Below are 22,415 nucleotides of genomic sequence, written 5' to 3'. Positions count from 1 at the left end.
GATATCTGTTCAGGGACGGGTAATGGATATCTGTTCATGGACGGGTAAAGGATATCTGTTCAGGGACGGGCAATGAATATCTATTCATGGACGGGTAAAGGATATCTGTTCAGGGACGGGTAAAGGATATCTGTTCAGGGACGGGTAAAGGATATCTGTTCATGGACGGGTAAATGACATCTGTTCAGGGACGGGTAAAGAATATCTGTTCAGGGACGGGTAAAGGACATCTGTTCAGGGACAGGTAAAGGATATCTGTTCATGGACGGGTAAAGGATATCTGTTAAGGGACGGGTAAAGGATATCTGTTAAGGGACGGGTAAAGGACATCTGTTAAGGGACGGGTAAAGGATATCTGTTCAGGGACGGGTAATGGATATGTATCTATTCAGGGACGGGTAACTGATATCTGCTCAGGGACGGGTAATGGATATCTATTCAGGGACGGGTAATGGATATCTATTCAGGGACGGATAAAAGACATGTTAACTGACTAGCGCTCAGAAGCTGACACATTTGTACAATGTATACGTGTATACTTGAAATAACAAAACAACACTCTTTACTTGATATTTGCTACAGTGTACGTGTACATGTGAAATACATGTATGTTATCAAAACACATACATATGCCTGTATGCTTATAGAAAAATTGTTGTTTAACCGTATTTCACTGAGCATCGCTTGAAGTATCAGGTGATAAAGTATTTATGTTTTAGGGAGCTACATTTTTAAACAGACAAGGACATTTTGGAGATCTTCTCTTTAGCTCGATCGGTTGAGCGTAAGACCAGTAAGCCAGAGGTCCCGGGTTCGATCCCTAGTGGAAGCAGTGATATAAATTTAATTAATCATGCGCTCTGTAACATGTATTTCTTATATTCTTGATATGATTTAAGATTCATACAAGTGGAAGAGATGACTAGAGATTGATAAGGCAACGCACTATCAGACAAAGTATGCAATCAGTTGAAAATGCTGCTGTGTATTGCCAATGTCAATCGACATCCCCACAAATGTATTAGAATTCTTTGTCATTAATGACATGTATTGGAGTAAGTACGTCTCTTAATTATGCATGTTCACTATTGAAGTGTTGTATACTCGAATGCTAATTAAAGATGTGAAATCCCGGTCAAGATTCACAGCGTGTATAATTAAAAATTAATATGAAATATTTTTACGCGTGCACAATTAGTATACATTAATATATAAGTAAATATCACCAATGCGTCCTTCTACGACTATTGATTTTGGAATAGAGATACGAACGTATTATTTTACTCAGGCGCCCTGTCACCGTTTAAAGAAAAGGAAATTTATTATTTACTATATCGACTGATAAAACCTACAATACAATATCTAAGCTAGCCTATATACATTTTGTATATATACATGTACTCGTACCAATTTTAGAGATAAACATGGGTCAGTAAAATACAAGTAAAAAAGCATTAACATACCACACACTGGCCAAGATAAAACTGACTCTATATAATACCAAGGACTTGTAGATTACGTAATCCAATAGATCTACATTCATACATACTGTACAGGGACTTGAGAATTTGTTACGATGACGAAGTCGATGTGTATTAATTGGTTCTAGATAGGTCCAAATACACAAAGACTGTAACAAATTCACAGATTCCTGTGGAATCCAAGTCCGTAACATTACTCTAAACATATCATATCCACGGGCCAAAAAAAAATTCAGGGCCAACTGCAAACGATTAATGCTACTTTCGGTTTCGAAACGAGGCCTGTTTATTACCGCCTCGTTTTCAAATCGAAAGGAGGCGGGGCTACCACGGGTCGCTATAAGGCTAGCCGAAGAGATGATCGTCTTCAGAATACAGAAGAAGTAACCTCTGTGCATTCTTGAAATATCGTGATATAAAGTGAGATTTGACGGAAACCAGACCTATGGCACTAGTGTATAACACGACTGCTGCGAGACACTCTTGATCTGCATGATGGGGACATACCCACGTGTAATCAAATTAGAAGGGGTGGACGTCTACCCGGCAAGGACGGAAGGGCTTATTGATGTTTTCAATTCGCCGAATTTTACTCTCGTCAAGCCAAGGTTTATACATTTTGCTGTTGCACTGCATACTTTGATATTCGTAAATTAGCCTTTATATGATGAATACCCATGTCATCTCGCCTTTATTTATAATCTTGTAACAGCGATTGGCATCATAACAAATTAGACATTTAGCCTGTTGAAGTAAAAGATGTACCAGACATTTATCTTTAGGAATGTCCAAATCTGGTGTCAGGGCCAGGGGAAACTCGTAATACTTTAATGCAGCCACACACACACGACATACACATGTACAATCAGTTAAAATAGTCACATGACATGCACATGTACAATCAGCTAAGTACATGTAGTCACATGTACGTTACTTAAGCTTGTAGGAAGAAGTAGGCCTACATGATATATAGATAGCAATAATTTTAAGAACATTAAACCACTGTCATGAGAATATCATAGTGTTCACAGAAGATCTGAGACCCACAAATGTACAGCAGTGGAATATATATATGTTTTTTTACGTTAAATTCTACCACAGACTTGTACATATGTAGCGGAACTGGACTGGGCTGAACGCCAGTGGCCAGGTAACTCAAATGGTTAGAGCATCCGTTTAAATTTCGGAGGTGTTGGGTCCACGTTCTGGTCTGGTCGCTGAATATTTCCTTCACTGTTACATGTGACACCCAATTAAATAAGGTTTTTATGTGTCTTCGGGGTTGAAGGAGCTGGGAGGAATGCAATAGAACTAGACAGCTTGGGCTAAGCACCAGTAGCCAGAAAGCTGAAATGGTTAGAGCAACCATCCAGAGTTTGGAAATACTGGGTTCGAGTCCTGGTCTGGTCAAGTGGAGAGCAGAAAACTTACTATGGCAGGCATTTCACTCTAAAGCCCATTAACAAATTGTGTTTTAACCAATGATAATTGTTGTTACATCATACCAATGAAAAGCTTTATTACAATTTACATCACACCAGTGACATTTTATTTATTTTTATTTTTTTTTGACATCACTGACATAAATCAAACATCTCCTGTGTCTTTGTAGTTGGGTAGCTGATGATGCTGTTGCATTTTGTGTTCTTTGTAACAATAAGTTTAATCAGCTCCGACGTAAACATCACTGTCGTCAGTGTGGACGCATACTTTGTGGCAAGTGCTGCAATGAGAAGGTGAGTCGTGTTTGTTTTCAAATGTCTGTTCACAAGTCCAGCGGAGTATAGACTTATCAGGTTTTATCTCTCATCACCTGAGACGGGAATTTATTGGGATTTTTTTTTTTCAAAAAAATTATCTTGGGACTTAAAGAATATTTTAAATTTTCAAATGTTGAAATTGTGTAATATTATGAATCATTTGCAGAACTGTTCTAATTAAAATTAAAATTAAAATTAGATGTTCATTATGCACCCCGAAAACCTAATTTTAATTAGATTGACTGGTTCTGAAAGACAACAAAATGAAAAAATAACATTTTCTATACAAGTGGAAAGGAAATTTTGATTTTTCTTGGAATACTTTGATTTAAAAAAAACCCCAAGCTTTCATGTACGCAACAATTTCAAAAAGGTATTCATTATGTTCATAGTTTAAGGAATGTTAGAATACAGTACAGTTTAAGTACAATAATGTCATTTTAACCTATATATAGGGATAGAGTCCAGCTATATCGGGATAGAGTCAATCTATATAGGGATAGAGTCAATCTGTATAGGTATAGAGTCAATCTATATTGGGATAGAGTCCAGCTATATAGGGATAGAGTCAATCTGTATAGGGATAGAGTCAATCTATATCGGGATAGAGTCAATCTATATAGGGATAGAGTCCAGCTATATAGGGATAGAGTCAATTTGTATAGGGATAGAGTCAATCTATATCGGGATAGAGTCAATCTATATAGGGATATAGTCAAACTATATAGGGATAGAGTCCAGCTATATAGGGATAGAGTCAATCTGTATAGGGATAGAGTCAATCTTTATATGTATAGAGTCTATCTATATAGGGATAGAGTCAATCTATATAGGTATAGAGTCAATCTATATAGGGATAGAGTCAATCTATATAGGGATAGAGTCAATCTATATAGGGATAGAGTCCAGCTATATAGGGATAGAGTCCAGCTATATAGGGATAGAGTCAATCTGTATAGGTATAGAGTCAATCTATATAGGTATAGAGTCATTCTTTATAGGGATGGAGTCAATCTATATAGGGATGGAGTCAATCTATATAGGTATAGAGTCAATCTGTATAGGGATAGAGTCAATCTATATAGGGATGGAGTCAATCTATATAGGGATGGAGTCAATCTATATAAGGTATAGAGTCAATCTTTATAGGGATAGAGTCAATCTGTATAGGGATAGAGTCAATCTGTATAGAGAGAGAATCAATCTATATAGGTAAAGAGTCAATCTGTATAGGGATAGAGTCCAGCTATATAGGGATGGAGTCAATCTATATAGGGATAGAGTCCAGCTATATAGGGATAGAGTCAATCTATATAGGGATAGAGTCAATCTATATAGGAATGGAGTCAATCTATATAGGGATAGAGTCCAGCTATATAGGTATAGAGTCAATCTATATATGTATAGAGTCTATCTATATAGGGATAGAGTCAGTCTATATAGGGATAGAGTCAATCTGTATAGGGATAGAGTCAATCTGTATAGGGATAGAGTCAATCTATATAGGGATGGAGTCAATCTATATAGGTATAGAGTCAATCTATATAGGTATAGAGTCAATCTATATAAGGATAGAGTCAATCTATATAGGTATAGAGTCAATCTATATAGGGATGGAGTCAATCTATATAAGGTATAGAGTCAATCTTTATAGGGATGGAGTCAAACTATATAGGGGTGGAGTCAATCTATATAGGTATAGAGTCAATCTATATAGGGATGGAGTCAATCTGTAAAGGGATATAGTCAATCAATATAGGTATAGAGTCCAGCTATATAGGTATAGAGTCAATCTATATAGGGATGGAGTCAATCTATATAGGTATAGCGTCAATCTATATAGGGATGGAGTCAATCTATATATGTATAGAGTCAATCTGTATAGGTATAGAGTCAATCGATATAGGTATAGAGTCTATCTATATAGGGATAGAGTCAATCTATATAGGGATAGAGTCAATCTGTATAGGGATAGAATCAATCGATATAGGTATAGAGTCAATCTATATTGGGATAGAGTCCAGCTATATAGGGATAGAGTCCAGCTATATAGGGATAGAGTCAATCTATATAGGGATAGAGTCAATCCATATAGGGACAGAGTCAATCTGTATAGGGATAGAGTCAATCTGTATAGGGATAGAGTCAATCTTTATATGTATAGAGTCTATCTATATAGGGATAGAGTCAATCTATATAGGTATAGAGTCAATCTATATAGGGATGGAGTCAATCTATATAGGTATAGAGTCAATCTGTATAGGGATAGAGTCCAGCTATATAGGGAGAGTCAATCTATATAGGGATAGAGTCGATCTATATAGGTATAGAGTCAATCGATATAGGGATATAGTCAATCTATATAGGGATAGAGTCCAGCTATATAGGGATAGAGTCCAGCTATATATGTATAGAGTCAATCTATATCGGGATAGAGTCCAGCTATATAGGGATAGAGTCAATCTGTATAGGTATAGAGTCTATCTATATAAGGATAGAGTCAATCTATATAGGTAATGTAGTATTTCCTTTTTCATTACATGCTTGCTTGTGTGTTTGCTATAAAAGGATAATCCAGGCATCAAATTGTTTCTGCCAACAGGTCCTCCTTCCTCAAATGGGTCTTTCCCAGTCAGAACGAGTTTGTGAATCTTGTCTTCCTGTTGCAGATCTGGTCACCAAGTCCAGATCTACGTCAGTGGTAGGTTGCCTGTGCCTTGTGAAGCTTGTCATATTCTCATCATATGAACAGGTCTTTTCAGCTACACTATAACCCTAAAATGTAACACTAGCTGAACTAGAAAATTGCATACGAGTTAGACTGGGTTACGATTTATTTTCATTCAAGCAATTTAAAAGGTCTCCCTATATTGACTCAATTAGTATGGGTACATGTACCATATTCAATCTAATAGGTGCACTGTGCACTTGCAAAAACACAAAAGGGGTGAACTTAAAGCAACAGTATCTGTAGATTTCATACTCATTAAACGATGATTTCTTCCTATAAATAGTGAAGTGTGTTTAAGATAAAGTCATGACTGAGCCTTTATAGCAAAAGAATTCTATAAATATATATTTACGAGTTTTAAAACAATGTCAACCTCATTTGAAGTTTGTTAAGAATGCTACATGAAGAAATCCAAAGAGAGTCATGTATGGGGTTCAGGTGACAAGTCTGTGCAGCATTCTGCTTATATTCGGTTACATTTGCCTTCTTGTAGGACATACCGAATCATAATGTTGTTGTTTTGCATTATTTAGCTATTTACAAAACAAGGTTGTGGACAATTTTAATTAAGGAAATGTTTTAGTTGTGTTATATATCTTTTAAAAGATATCATGTCTGCTCATATTTTCCATTGGTGATTTTTAGTTATATTCAGTTAATAAAACCAATTACAGGGAACAGCTTCCATGTGAAATCTTTCATTTAAATATCTGTATGTAGCAAAAACAATCCCGAGTCTTTGGTTAAAGCATTGAAGATTATGTAACCTTGTAAATACTAGCTGCAATTTAACACTCAGCTAGGAAGAACTTCTCTTTATCTTGATCGGTTGATCGTAAGACTAGCTAGTCAGAGGTCCCGGGTTCGATCCCTAGCTGTGGCAGTGATTTAGATTAAATTGATAATGTGCTCTGTCGCATTATATTAACAACTAAGTGAAGCAAGGAACTTTCTATATGTTTCAATTAGCACACCCATCCTCAATCTTTTCCTGAAAAAAGGTGGGTGTGGTTTTAGGGGAAGGTGCACTTATTATGTCAAATACGGTACATTGAATATGAATTTTATTCTAATCTGATATGAAACACTGGGGAATGAAAGGGAATCGATGGATAAAGTTTTTGACAACTACAAATTTTTATTTTGAAGAGCTGTCTTCTTAAGTATGTGCCACTTCCTCTTCAGCAACTTCAGATCAAAGCTGCCCAAGGATTAGTTAAACAGTTGATAGAACCTCATGGCTTATGCAGAGTAAGTAGAGTTATGTGTTATTCACAGTTCATTTATTAAAATGTAAATGTAAAGAAAAATATAAACTTCATTTATTTTACAACAGTTGCGAAAGAAGTTATATAACTTATATTAATCATGCTTGTTGGCTCGGATAGAAGCGCACGAGGGGTCTTACTGTGGGAGGAAACCGGAGTACCCGGGGAAAACCCACGTGGTCAGGCAGGTGACCCCATTAACTTTTCACGTCCGATCGGGGAGTTGCCCCCGTCCGCCTAGGTGAAAGGCAAGTGTGTTACCACTGTGCCACTCGACCACCAAAGAGTTTAATTTATTAGTCTTCTACTGATGAGACTGAGGGGAATTTAGGTTTCCTCTCCGTCCGTCTTGTACGTATGTTCATAACGCCAAAGTTTGACAGCGCTCTAGCAGCTTCATTCCTTGAGGGTTTTCATCAAACTTCACACAATGATACAGGACCAAAATATCTCAGACAACTTCAAGTTTCATGGTTTTGAGTCAAGGTAAAAGTCATTGTTGTTATTTTGATGTGGGCTGGTAGGGGGACATGTATTGCTTTAGCATTAACCAGTGTGATTGTTAACAGTATTTACTGTAATTAGGTGCTATTTGATATATTTGCCTGATGTTACTTCTTTTTGACACTGGGACTGAGTGGTTAAGGTGTCCCGACAATTTATCACTAGCCCTCCACCTCTGGGTTGGGAGTTCGAAACCCATGTGGGGCAGTTTCCTGGTACTGACCGTAAGTCAGTGGTTTTTCTATGGGTACTCCAGCTTTCCACCACCTCCAAACCTGGCACGTCCTTAAATGACCCTGGCTGTTAATAAGACGTTAAACAAAAACAAACCAAACCACCTCCAAAACCAGGCATGTCCTTAAAATGACCCTGGCTGTTAATTGGACGTTAACCAAAATAAATCACATAAACCAAACTTTTTTAGCCTTCCTCCATTGTATGTATGCCATTTTTACAGGTAGTCGAGCTTGGGGGTCTGCAGACTTTGGTGGCACTAGGCAGGATTGAATCTGATTCACTCGCGGTATGTAACACAATATTTTAGATACGTGCTGAGATTATTTTTTGTGCCTGGTTAAAAGTATGAAGAAGACTTCTATTTCGTCAAGTGAAAGTTGATAATACACAGATCTAAAAATATTATTTTCCTTTTTCTTGTCCCCAAATTCAAAATCAGTGGGTTTGTTGAAACCATACTTTCCAATTATCAGTTTCACCTTGATAGTTTCAACACAATTACCTGACTTCCGATTGGTTGTGAATATATAATATTATGCTTTTGAATGTCATTTAAATGGCATTCATACTTAATATGAATGCAGTTTGGACAAGGTCAAATTCCTCATGAATTATGTTACCAGTTAGTAGCTAAACTGAAAAAAAAATGATAATAATTATGTAAGTTCTGAGTATTCTGACATCCTATCTCATATGATACCTGAGTATTCTGACATCCTGTCTACTATGAACCTTGAGTATTCTGCCATACAACCTAGGCTGATCCATGAGCATTCTGACATCCTCTCTAATCTGACACCTCAGTATCCTGACATTCTGTTAAAAAAAATGACTCCTGAATATTTTGACATCCTGTCTAATCTGGCAACTGAATGTTTAAAATTATTGTCTTAACTATTTCCTTTTGTCAGATACCACAGGGCATCATATTAGACAGGTTGTGCTATTTTTAGACTGTCAATCTAATGGCCTGTATCATTGTTTATACAGAAATGTGTTATGAGTGGCCTGCACCAGTTGTCCATGCATCACCCTCTACATACAATATTGGTGGAAATCGGTGTCGTCTGCGCAATCTGCAGGTAAAGTACATATATGTACTTCATTTCCCACAGTCTTCTTTTCTGATTGTGACTTGAGTACCTCAGTTAAATAGTTTAAGCTATTTAGCAGGAAGATAGTTTTAAGCTATTTACCAGGAAGATAGTTTTAAGCTATTTACTGGATTGATAGTTTTAAGCTATTTACCGGGTCAATAGTTTTGAGCTATTAATTTATCAACTAATAGGAAAATTAGTATTTTTCTTTAACTTTGGTTCCATTTTGAGTAGAAGGACTTTATTATATATGATGGCCAGTATGCACGGTGTTAAGTAATTTCCCTTTCTTTCCAGCATATTGATGCGTCCGAGCAGTGAAGAAGAACAGGTTAAATTGGATGGTATTAGTGCCCTCATGATTTTCTGTAAATCACCAGAATTGAGGGCTAGAGGTAAGACCATTTCTCAACATTATGCCCTCAATAGTGAACCATGGAGAATCTGGACAGCTTACTCAAAGGACCAATGAGCTTTTGTCATGTCTGTCAACATTTTTGGTACCTTATTCGCACATAAAATGATGCATTAATGACTGTATTTATCCTTTCCTAACAATCATGGCTAAAATGATAATATTGATACTTTAACAAAAATGTTTCGATCCCTGTTGTTTTGAAGTATAAATGAATCATTTACGAAATATTTAATGTTTGAACAGTTGTAAAAGATGGAGTCTTGGACCCAGTGCTGAAGTTGTGTGCCCCCGGTAACAGCTACACTGTCGCCCTCCTGGCAGTCAGCACGCTGTCGATGGTAGCGGAAAACCAGAACACTCATTCAAGTATTGTGGAAAGTGAACACAAGGTTCTTTACAATATTCTCTGTCTCACGGCATCCAGTGATGAACAGGTCAGTTTGTCGTCCTGGTAACTGATATAAGTCTCCTTAGGAACAAGGTAATAAAATGTATCCCTGGTAACACGTCATGTTTCTTCCTTTACAGGTAAAATCCATTTTCGCCCACTGTTAGGTTCTGCATTTCTTTTTGTATTGGTACATATATGTTCCAACTTCATTGCACTGCTATCAGTTCAGGGCAGAAGGTTCGCATTTTGAAAATATTCTCAGAAGAATTTTTTTAATATCAAACAATTTAAATACAGTAATTTAGCTTTTTCTGCTGCAACATGTAATAAGTGTGCTTTGATGGTGTCTCTTTATTTGCTGGAATTTTCGCAAACTAGTACATGTTGGTATTATGTGCTTAAATCTAGGACACAAAGAAGTTACTACAGAATCTAGTCTGAATAATTCTGACTATCTATTCACTTTGATATCTGCTAGGGGGCGCTGGCAGTTATTATAAAGGGGATAGAGATATTAAAGCGGATAGTCAGAATTATTTGGACTATCCTGAATCATTTCCAATCTCTAGGGGCCTGTTCTTTTATGCGGACAAACCGGTTCGTCAGTTTTTAAATGTAATATTTCAAACATATATCTTGACAGACCTGCAAATGTTAATACAGGCCTTGGAAGCCTTTGTCAAGGCTCGTCTGAAAATAAGATAAAATCACCGGATCCGTCGTTATTTCATAGACGAACAACACCGTCGAAGTGGTCCAACCGTTTGGACCGCAAAAAATGAAAGTGGCTATGGTTAATATTTCTAAGGGAGGTCACTCTAGCAAAATCTGTAAAACTAAAAGAAATATTACTTTAGAAATTAGTAAGGGAAGATTTTGAACTGGTTATGTAATTGAAAAGAAACACCAGTAACAAAGAAATTTTATGTCAGGTCATGAACAGTTTGCGGACATAATGGTGTATTTTTACAATTTTCCCATACATCAGATGGCCTTTATTCCTTTCCTTTGACCCATCCGTCAGTCCATCCTTCCTTCTCCTTGTACATTCATCCGTCTCCCTTTCTGTCTGTCTGTCCACAAATTTGGATAAGAAGTATTGCAGAGTTTCTTATTTACTCAATGATAGTTAATTATTAGGATGTTTTTTCGCATGAGAATTATTTTGGATAAAATTTTAAAATACATCATTATACACCATATCGATATGTTTTGGCTAAGTTTTGTATTTGATGGCTCCATTTCCATCAAAATGGGACTGGAGACATGTATATTTCACAAGTGTTTCACCTTATTGGAATAGAAAAAGTAAGAAAGTTTCCTTTCTATTTCATTTCTATACAGATGCAGGAAGTCTCGCTAAAGGTATTGGCCTTCTTAACTCTCGGGTCAAACTTTCACATGCATAGGATCATACAGGTAAGTTAAGTTAATTTTTGTCAAAAATGATCTTTATACCGTGATTATCAAATATGATGACATCGTAAACAACCAGTGTAGAAGTGTTTGATTTGTCGAATATGATTTGTGTGAACATTTTTCATTTTTTGATGATTTTCACCGATTTTATAGCTTTTGAAACCATGGTTTTTTGGATGATATCAAAACCATAGAATTTATTAAGAAAGGAAAATTATCCCAGCAAGAATTCTTAATAATAACAAGATGATGAGTGAATATCAACCAAATTTACAAAAATCCAAAATTTAGTTGTATTATCTTTAGCACACTCAATTGTAAATTACAAAGTTTTCTCCCAAAATCTAAACTTTTCAAGCTAGTGCAAAGTGTATACGTGTTCAAATGTCTATGAAAAGTTGAAATAAAACTTTATTTGAACTTTCATTCTACAGGAAGATTTCACCTCAGGACGAAGTTTGATGAAGGTCATGAAAAGCCAACCCCATAATGATCAAGTTTTAGTTAACTGTGCTTGTATCATCAGTAACTTAGCAACAAGCGCAGAAGACCAGGTGGGTCAATTTGAGAAAAAAAATCCCCGAAAATCTTGAAAATTTGCTAGAGTTGATTATACACAATGGATTCTATCCATATTAGGGAAAAGCTTCCTGAAAAGATGATGGTCTTGAAAGTTCAAGAAATCCTGCAATCCTGTCAATGAAAAAAAAAATGTTCAGAATTTAACAGAAGAATCACTTCTAACTTTTATTCTCACTGCACACCCCTGGAAAAATATATTGTGAAAAAAATTAAAGTCACATGACTAACTGTTTGATTGGTGTCAGGAAAACCCCTTGAAAATTGGAAAAGTGGACAGGTGGAATTGGGGGGGTACATGATTCACAAACATCTTCCAATTCATTTTATGAAATTCATCATATAAAATGTTTTTTAGAAAAGCATTTTAAAGAAAAAATAAAAATTCAAAAAGGTTTCAATTAAATACATTGTACACCCTATGGCTATGGTCGTTTCTCAGTACATTTACACCCGATTTCCAGAATGTCTACATGTGTAATTATTAAGGTTGCTTTGTCCGTATAACAGATTGGTCAATAAAATATTTCAGTTTGTGAATAAAAAATAATGTTTTGATAATAAACTCCTTGTTATTTTTTTTTTTCATTTGTCCTGTTTAGGGAGGCTTACAAGAGTTGATGGAATGTATGTGTGAGGTGCTGAAATCTGACGTCAGAAACAAGGAACTTGTCTTACAATTGGCCAGAGGAGTTGCAAACTTTGCTAAGTTTGAACAAAATGCAGATAGATTGGTAATATACATTGTATATTTTATATGTACTGGTACATTTTTAGGTAAATTGAGCAAAGCTCAGTGACTTTTTCCAATCTGACTTCGTCTGTTGTCGTGAATCATGCGTTGTGCGTTATTTGTCGTTTGTTGACATTTTCTTATTTTCGACTTCTCAAAAAACTCCCAAATCATTTTTGATGAAATTTTTTCACAAGCATTTCTGGGCCAAAGGCCTACCAAAATTGTAAATTATGTGGTCCCTCAGGTACATGAATGCTGGGGCCAGGTGTCAGATTGATTGATATTTCAAAAATCTTCTTCCAAAGACTCGGATGTATTGGTTGAATCAAATACTGCACATAGATTGAAGAGTCTTACTGTGCTTTATCAAAATTGTCAATTTTATAGCCCCTGGGTTTCTTGTTTCTCCCTGGGGAAGGCAAAGCTTTACAATAATTTACATAGGAAAGTCATAATCACATATTTTGCATAATTTGTTTCATTTTCATTGGAATGATTCAGAATTGGTTAGAATTATGAGGAGGGGCTAAACTTCACTATTATTTATAAAGGAGCGGTTACATGTAAGAATTATATTGTAAATACAGTAGAAGATAGTTACTCAGGTGATCGTTAAGGCCCATGGACCTCTTGTTTTCTAAGACTTGTATATAAATGTGTTGTGGTAACCTTTTCATCCATAGGTTCATTTACAATTGAATTTTTGTGTACAAGATGGCCTTAAATTTCTCAACAGATTAAGTTTAAATGTAAACCACAGTAAATTAATTAGTATCTTTAATAGCCTTCCTTAGGATAATTGCTTGTTTAATACAATTTTGTATAGATTTATCACAAGATTAATAAATCTGATTTTAATTGGAATTTTGAATATTCAAAATTTAATTATTTTTTTTGCAGATGAAATATCTTACAGTGATTGTGTTTAAATGTCTCAAATCAAGCCAAGATGTTACAAAAATGCATGGTATTAGGGCTACTTTACATTTGCTGTCCCATCGGCCAAAAACTACAACAGAAGAACTTACCAGGTAAGAGCTATCTCCCTTTGCAGGTGAAGTTGTCTCCCTTAGGTGGTAAATCTCCTGTATATTAATTACTGTTTTCTTTTACTTCAGGTACAAATATGTTGACCTCAACCCCTTTAAGTACAAATAGCACTCACTTTTAAAATTAAAACTGACTGCATTAGTACAGAGAGTTGTCTCCCTTTATAGTTAAAGTTATCTCCCTTTATAAGTAAAATGCGCCTTCAGTATCGAAGAGTAGCTAGCCACCACCAGGAACAAGGAGGGACTAGAGAATTGCCTTGTATTCATTTCTCCTTACTTCCTTCTGTCCTTCTGTTCTCTTAGCTTGTCCTTAGACAGAGTTTCCTCTTGCTCCAACTTTACACCAAACATGGTGTCAGGGCAAGAGGAAACTCGGACTAACTTGTCCAGTGCTATCTCCTGCAATGCTTGTCACTGAGACATCAAATCTGGTCTTTGGGTTCACCTGGGTGAGGTTGTGTGTCATGTGCCATCCGAAGGTCATTATTACCTTCATTTTCCATTTAACCTAAATTTCACATGATGACTGAAACTCACCAAATAGTCTTGTCAAAATTCTATCTCACAAATTGTGCATATTTGTAGCAGTATTTCCAAATTAGTGTAGACTTGTCTTTCTCTATTCAGCTTTTTCTAATCTAAATTAAGGGTATGTGATTGTTATCTTGTTTTGTGCATTTTCAGGAATGGAGCACAAGAGCTTTTGGAAGGCATTGCCAAACTGCCTGGTCTGACCCTGGCTATAGAGACCTCGCTACTGGCCGACGCTCCAGAGAAATCTACTTGTATCCCGACCATGACTGGTAGTGGTCATTATTACTGACCAATGCGGTGGACAAAGCTAAATTTGACCACAATAATATGATACACGACTAGTCTAGAAGTTGTATTCTATTAGGTAGATTTCTCAATGTCCAGTGGCTGAATTATAAACTGACTGGTGTCCAGTGGCTTAATTATACACTAAATAATGTCCAACATTTGTCTGCTGACCAGTGTCCAATGGCATAATTTTGTAGTGACCACTGTCCAGTTTAACCTATCATTGTTGTGGCTACAGGTATATTCACTGTATAAGCAAAAACAGTTTGATGCATTTGTGTTAAAAGTTATAATGATAATATTCAAGGCATGATGATGTAAATGTAACAGAGTGCATTATCATTAAATTTAAATCACTGCCTGTTAGGGATCAAACCTGGGATCTGAGACTTACTAGTCTTAAGCTGAGCAGATCAAGCTTAAGGACTCGCACAACTAAATCAGCCAATCAGGTGGTGTTCCACCGGAACCAAGCCCCTGAGGAAAATGTGTTTCTTAGGTTTGTAGCTGTTTTCCTGAGTAAATAACATATGAAATGAGTACTTTATATATATGAGAATAAAGAGTAGGTTCTTGAGAGTTTGAAAATAAAAAATATACACTGAAAATAGAATGGCGTAGGATTTGAGGTGTAAAAAGGCGGGAATTCCCCAGGTGGGGGTTCCCCAGTGTACTGTAAATGTCAGGGTTACTGTCTTTCAAGTACCCGTGTTGTCTTATATGCCACTAAACCTATATAATAACAACATTTATCTGACAGAAAAAATTTCAAACTTTAATAATTTGATATAAAATTCACATCATTTGAACTTCAAACGAGCGAATTAAGGGATGGGGTCACTAGTAATAAAATATAGTAAATTATTTAGTTGTGTGAGTCCGTAAGAGCAGATCTCTCCAGCTGTGCGGTATATTGTGGCTAGTATTTACCAGAGTTACCTAAACTCCAACAAAGTTTGGTTGGAGGGGTAGGATGGAGTTGTATTGAAGTCAGTGTTGTGTCTGTATACGCAAGTTTGTATGAAACAATTTTGTTTGCCTTCTAAACAAATACTTATAAATCTTGAACCTTTGTTCCTAAAAGGTTGTCTTGAGCTTGTATTTTATTTTGATTTAAATTATTTTGTTGAGAGTTATCCCCCTTCTCAAAATTTTGTTAATAAACATGGATACTCATTTGGTACATAAGTTCAGTACCTTAGTTAAGTAAGTTGAATGAGATCTATTGTTTTTTACTTTATTGATTTTTATAAGAATTATTGACATTTCCATACTTTTTTTTTCCTTTTGGGGCTGGTTGTACCATTTGATACAAATTAAAGCTCTGTTAATATTTTGTTGATGTAGATAGTTTACGTTCAACGTGAAATTTATTCCAATTTTGAATTATATTTTATGTATGTGCAATATTTGATTTGTGAAATACTGATGTCTTCATGTAAAAATGGAATTTCTGTTGGAATTCTAGAGACGTCAGATCCCCAGTTTAACAATTTTTCTTTTAACACAAGTTTTTCATTATAAAATAGATTTGTTTAAGATAATTTATTTTTTGGGTGGATTGAGGCCAATATATAAGGTCTTGTAGCCAAATAAAAACTCAAAAATTGAAAGTTAGTGCTCTGCTGGAATATGTTCCATTCGCTCAAGAGTTATTGCCATTGTTGATGAATGAATAAACATATATATATGTTTGTATTTTATAAATAACACTTATGCATGTGATTTATGGAAAAATAATTGATTGTTAGAATTTGTCTCCAAATGTCTTCCTGAGATGTCATTTATATCTTTTAAATGTTCCATGGCATTGTACCGTACTGATAAATACTCATAACATTAGATTTAAGGATGTGATTGGTTCAAACTTTGTTGACCTTGTATGACCTTAGAAGCAACGAATACTAATTTCACTACAGCATTATTATATAACTAGATTATTGAAGCTGCTAAATCAAACTGGAAAATTGCCCTTGACAGTATTAGTAACAAGAATGATGGCAAAATTCAGGGTATTGAGTTGAAAGGATAAGATTAGAATGTATAAAAAACTTACTTCTTATCATTTACTGAATCAGATTGTTTTTCACAAGTATTGTTCAAGCTGCCTTTTGAGCTATATTTTGTTTTTTCTAATTTTAGTCAGGCCAGTCACTGCTTGTTTTGTTTGATTGCTGAGGTCATTGCCCTGCGGACATTTAGGGTCATTTTGAGATGGGGTTTCCCGGTAGTAGTTGGTGACTTCCTCACTTAACAACATAAGAGAGGTCAGGTCTTGTCCAAGGACACAACCACTGCAGCACAGACAGTAAACCCAAATGAGTTTCTCAGCTTTCTGAGAAACCCAAATGAACTTGCATAGCGAGTTTCAAACCATGCACCTCAGATTTTCATCAGAGGTCATGTGACTAGCACTCTGACTGAGCTGTCACGACCTATTTTCTCTTAGCTGTAGATATTTCAGATACAGGCATCATATTCAAGTGTAAGCAGCAAATCAGTTTCTTTGTTACCCTTATAATCACTCTGTTTTGATTGAAAAGAAAAAAATTACATGTAGATGTTTAAATATACATTTTTTGTATCTGTATTAATACGTATAAAAAAGTGTCTGTCTATTTAAGAATGTTACTAATTACATGCATTGTAAGTGAAACCTGTCTATTCTGACCCTATGCATTCACATATTCTTTCTATTCTGACAACCTGTCTAATCTGACCCTGTATATTAAGACTTCCTGTTTAATCTGACCCTGTGTATTCCAATATCCAGTCTAATATGATATCTCATCAAATCTGATCCTGTGTATTCTGACACTTTGTCTTAATTTTACCATGAATATTTGGACCAACCCCCTTCCGTCTAATCTGACATCCTCTTTAATATGACCCCTGGATATTCTGACACTGTATTCCAACATCCTGTCTAATCTGACATCCTGTCTAATCTGACATCATGTCTAATCTGACTGTGTATTCTGACATCCCGTCTCATCAGACCCTGTATATTCTGACACTGTGTCTAATCTTACCCTGAATATTTGGACTCCCCCACTCTGTCTAATCTGACATCCTCTTTAATATGACCCCTGGATATTCTGACACTGTGTATTCCGACATCCTGTCTAATCAGATACATAAGTATTCTGGCATCATATATATGACAACTGAGTATTATGATGTACCATCTGCTCCAACATGGAACCAAATTTTATTTGAAACTTAACATTATCTGTGTTGTACAGATATGTACAGGACTTTTGTAAATTTGATCGATTGTTTCAACAAATGATGCACCTCCTGGTGTCAACATTGATATATTTTGCAGTGACATTGATTCCTGAAATATATTGAATTATTATTTGATTTGGACCTATAAATAATATAATTTTGTGTAAAAAATCAAACCAATAAGTGTTTCACAAGGTGTCAGATTAGACAGGTTTCATTCTTTTTATACATATATATGTATATGTAAGTAATATAAAGGTAAATATGTGTAAGGAATTCATTTCTTGTTGTCTGAAGACATCTCTAAAGAAAAAGGAAGTTAGTCACATCTATTACTGGTGCAGAAATCCATATATGTTTACATCTATATTTCTGTCCTGAAAACTATGAAATATACAACACAATGAAATGTACATTGCTGCAGTGTTTCCTGTGGGAACATTCCGCTTTAGCTGTAAGATAAATAGATCAGATGTTAGTATATATATATATATATATATATATAAAGTGTATATTTCTCTCGGTTCAACTACGACAGGAAATACAAATTTATATCTACGGATCACGATGTGGCACAGCGGTATAAGCTGCGGGTATTTCTGGCTAGGCGACTGATCGTAGATCGTGAGTTTGAGGCCTGGTCAGGGCACGAGTCAAAAAGTTGTCTTCCTTCGTCATTTGTGTTGCTAAGTTATATATCTATAATGTGTATATGTATAGATATGTAAAATTTATTTTATAAGCCAATATAATTATATACATGTTTAAGTGATAAGAATAGATATTTTATAAGTTTTTATATATTCGTTATGATAAACAGTTATTTTATTGGTAAATTTTGATGATGGCTTTCTGCTAAGTTTTTGTATTTATTTGATATGTTTTATACAATAGGAACACCTCGCCTCCGTCTGCAAACGTAGTTTCGCAGAAAATGATGAGGGGTTCCGATTGATGTTTTATAGTGTTATTTTTAGGGAGCTTATGACTGCCACATGATTTCTCCAAATTGACTCGGACAAACCGGTACCTCCGGCTGTTGTCTGGTGGCGTTTCCTGAGCATATCTCCAAAATTGTTCCAGATAAGTTCCAGATAATTTTACAAAACATTCCACATAGTTTTAATATATAATTGGTTACCATGGAAACAAGTCAAAATCACTTATTTCAGCTTTTCCTGTGTATATCATCAGAACCTTTTGAAGATAACTCGCAATGCTTTCTATACACAATACAGTCGACTAGCATTGCCTTCTGATATGGAGGTGTTTCCAGTTTGGGGACTCATTGGTTATGATGGAAATAAATTGTCAAAATCACTGATTTAAGTGTTTCCAGTTTGGGGACTCATTGGTTATGATGGAAATAAATTGTCAAAATCACTGATTTAAGTGTTTCCAGTTTGGGGACTCATTGGTTATGATGGAAATAAATTGTCAAAATCACTGATTTAAGTGTTTCCAGTTTGAGGACTCATTGGTTATGATGGAAATAAATTGTCAAAATCACTGATTTAAGAGTTTCCAGACCATATCTCTAATACTCTTTCAAATTATTTCCCGAAACTTCTAACACAAATCAATGAAGTGATATAGAAGCTGCGGTGGCCGAATGGTTAAGGTGTCCCAACACTTTAACACTAGCCCTCCACCTCTGGGTGGCGAGTTTGAAACCCTTGTGGGGCAGTTGCCAGGTACTGACCGTAGGTCGTTGGTTTTTCTCCGGGTACTACGGCTTTTCTCCAAAATCTGCCAAAACCTGGCAAGTCCTTAAATGACGCTGGCTGTTCATAGGACGTTAAACAAAATAAACCAAGTAAACTAAAATGTATAGAAGCTCAATTTGCTATAGAGGAATTTTTCAGTTTTGGTATTATTTTAGTTATCATCAATAGATAGTGAAGTTAACTGATTTTAGCATTTCTTGAACATTTCTCCAAAACAGATTAAATCAACCTCACTAAACTTTATACCCTCACAAATTAAATGGACTGTGCACAATGGTTCCAATTCCTTGATTAGACTGTAACCGCTGCTTCTGTTCCATCCATTATATTGACTTTTTACCTTTAGTTAGGTAATCTTTTTTGGTTAGAAATTTGTATATTTCAAATCCAAGGGTTCTATTTTACCTCGGCTCATCAAATACATAGCCAAAATCTGTTACCTTCTGCTATGTTCAGCGGAATATTTAGCATGAAATGTGGTATTGGTTTAACTCAATGTATTCTGACATGATAACTGATTTGTGCAAATCTTGAATTATTTTTTCATCAGTACTGTACAAAAACTACAGGAGGTGATCATGATTTTAGTAGTAATACGTAACCCTTGGTACAAATGGATCGAGGTTAAAAGTATAGATTTGCAGTTTTTCATGCACAACTGTTTGCTACAGGACTTTTCCAGAGTATATCTGGGTTATCTGAGCGTCACATTCCAAAGTTCAAATGTTATATGCGAGTAAAAATGTACATACTTAGGGATGGAAGTGGCCAAACTGAAATTAGAACATTTGTCCTAAATACAGAATTATTGCCCCATTTGTTATTCTGTTTAAGGAGTTATGGGCCTTTGTTAACCCTCCTAAATTTTGTCTAGGACATGTCTCCTTAATTATATCGCCTGCAACTGCCAAATGTTACCTGGAAGTTCCTGGAAGTGTTACATATATACTAAACTTAAAGTTGTATCTATAGCTTCAAGTCTACATGTAGGTATCAAATATTTCTCTTGCAGTGTATATTGCTATGCTCATTGCACTAATGTATGTTTTTATCATTGTTTGCATAAAATCAAAAATTCTGTGACACTGGCAAAATAAACCTATGATGTTAGAAATGAAAAATTACCCTTAATCAGTATGAAGGCCTTGTTTAAGATTTACTATTTAAATTATGTTTACTGTAAGAAGCAGTGACGTAGCAATTGCTAATATATGCATGTTTGTTTATGTTTACTAAAATGAATTTGTTGACTTTATTTTTGAAAATATATTGCATAAGAAATAAAGCTAGTTTATGTTAACATTGTGTTGTTATTTTAAAATCATTCCTTTCTCAGCTACTGAGCTAGCACTTTTGACAAACTTATATACGTATATAATGCAATTGGTATCCTGCCCAATATAGCTTCTCCTTTCATATTTTTTGCAACTTTTAACATTCTGAATGATATTAAATGTCCCTAAACCCATCAACCTCAAACACGCTTTTATTCCTGTTCACAAAAGAAAATAATTCAACATTGCTTGTAAAAAGCATTTTCATTGGCTAAACATGCCATCAGCCCATAAAGTAAAATGACGTTGCCGTTTGTAACGTAGCTTTTGATTGGCTGATACAGCGGCGTAGTGATTTATAAGAGAAGGCGAATTTCTACAGTGATTGTGGCAGAGACGTATATACCATATATACCCGAGATATACGTCTCTGATTGTGGCAAGTAAATTAAATTACAATTTATAATCATCATCTTTTTTAGCTCGTCTCTTCGAAGAAGAGTGAGAGCTTATGTCGTCACTCCGGCGTCGGCGTTGGTTTTCCAAATGTTAAATTTTTGGTTCAAGTGTTGAAAGGCATAGTAATTTATGGTAATATGGTCCCTGTGGGGGTCAAACTATCCCCTGCCGGAGTTAAACTAAAAGATTTTTTTGAAAATTTTTGGACTTTTGCATTAAGTTTTTGGTGCAAGTGTTGAAAGGTATTAATACATCACTTCATAACTGTACTAGGGTGCTGATAATTGGCAATAGAGTCCCTCTGGGGTTAGACTATCCCCTGCCAGAGTTAAACTAAAAGATTTTTTTGGGAAAAAACCAGAATTTTCAAATTTTTGGACTTAGAATATTTATACCTTAAGTTTTTGGTGCAAGTGTTGAAAGGTATTAATACATCATTTTTAGCTCGTCACTTTATAATTGTACTAGGGTGCTGCTATTTGACAATAGAGTCCCTATGGAGTAAGACAATCCCTTCCTGGAGTAAAACTTTAAAATCTGTTTTGTTTTGTTTTTGTTTTTAAATCTTTGGACTTTGTGTTAAGTTTATGTTGTGAGTGTTGAAAGGCATAGTAATACATGGTATTTAAGGTTCCTTGTTGGGGTTAAACTATCCCTTGCCGTAGTTAAACTGATATATATTTTTTTGGGAGAAAACACATTTTTTTTTCAATTTTTTGTGCAAATGTTGAAAGCTGTTAACACATCACTTTATGATTGTACTAGGGTGCTGATATTTGGTAAAAGAGTCCCTATGGAGTTACACTATCCCTTCTTGGGGTGAAACTGAAAATAAAACAATGTGAAAATGCTCACAATAGACAATTTATACCCGTGCACATTTTTCAAGGGAGACAAATCTCATTAGGATAATATTTTGTCAAAAAATTGAAGAAATATGTCTAAAAGCAATAACATTTGTATTGGGTAAATATAGTCATTTAATGTACAACAGCATAGCTTGTCTCCCGAATGTTTGTCAATAAATAATTCATATATATATAAATTGGTATGGTTTTGAACATTGCATGAATTCACAAAACATAATCTGATCAAGTAAACAATATAGATATTATTAATGCAATTTGCGAAACCATTCCAATTGATATATTTTAATTATTTATTGACAAACATTTGCGAGACGAGCTATGCTGTTCTCCAACAGCTCTTGTTTATGTTAAGGACCAATA

The 22,415-nt window shown here is 35.2% G+C and overlaps 1 protein-coding gene across 1 annotated transcript; it reads left to right on the top strand.

Annotated features, from left to right (window-relative positions):
- Positions 1–1,815: 1,815 nt before the first annotated feature.
- LOC117338263 lies at positions 1,816–15,065 on the top strand. Its single transcript, XM_033899538.1, has 13 exons — positions 1,816–2,089; positions 3,094–3,217; positions 5,844–5,942; positions 7,158–7,223; positions 8,202–8,267; positions 8,972–9,063; positions 9,376–9,473; positions 9,740–9,930; positions 11,232–11,306; positions 11,741–11,860; positions 12,488–12,619; positions 13,522–13,652; positions 14,358–15,065. Exons 1-13 carry the CDS (start codon positions 1,974–1,976, stop codon positions 14,494–14,496), a joined length of 1,449 nt encoding a protein of 482 aa, XP_033755429.1. The 5' UTR covers positions 1,816–1,973; the 3' UTR covers positions 14,497–15,065.
- Positions 15,066–22,415: the final 7,350 nt, after the last annotated feature.

This window comes from Pecten maximus, chromosome 1 (genome assembly GCF_902652985.1).
Source record: "Pecten maximus chromosome 1, xPecMax1.1, whole genome shotgun sequence".
In the NCBI taxonomy this organism is placed as follows: domain Eukaryota; kingdom Metazoa; phylum Mollusca; class Bivalvia; order Pectinida; family Pectinidae; genus Pecten; species Pecten maximus.
Note: the sequence above shows the minus strand (reverse complement) of the source record. Positions and strands in the feature narration are given on the sequence as shown.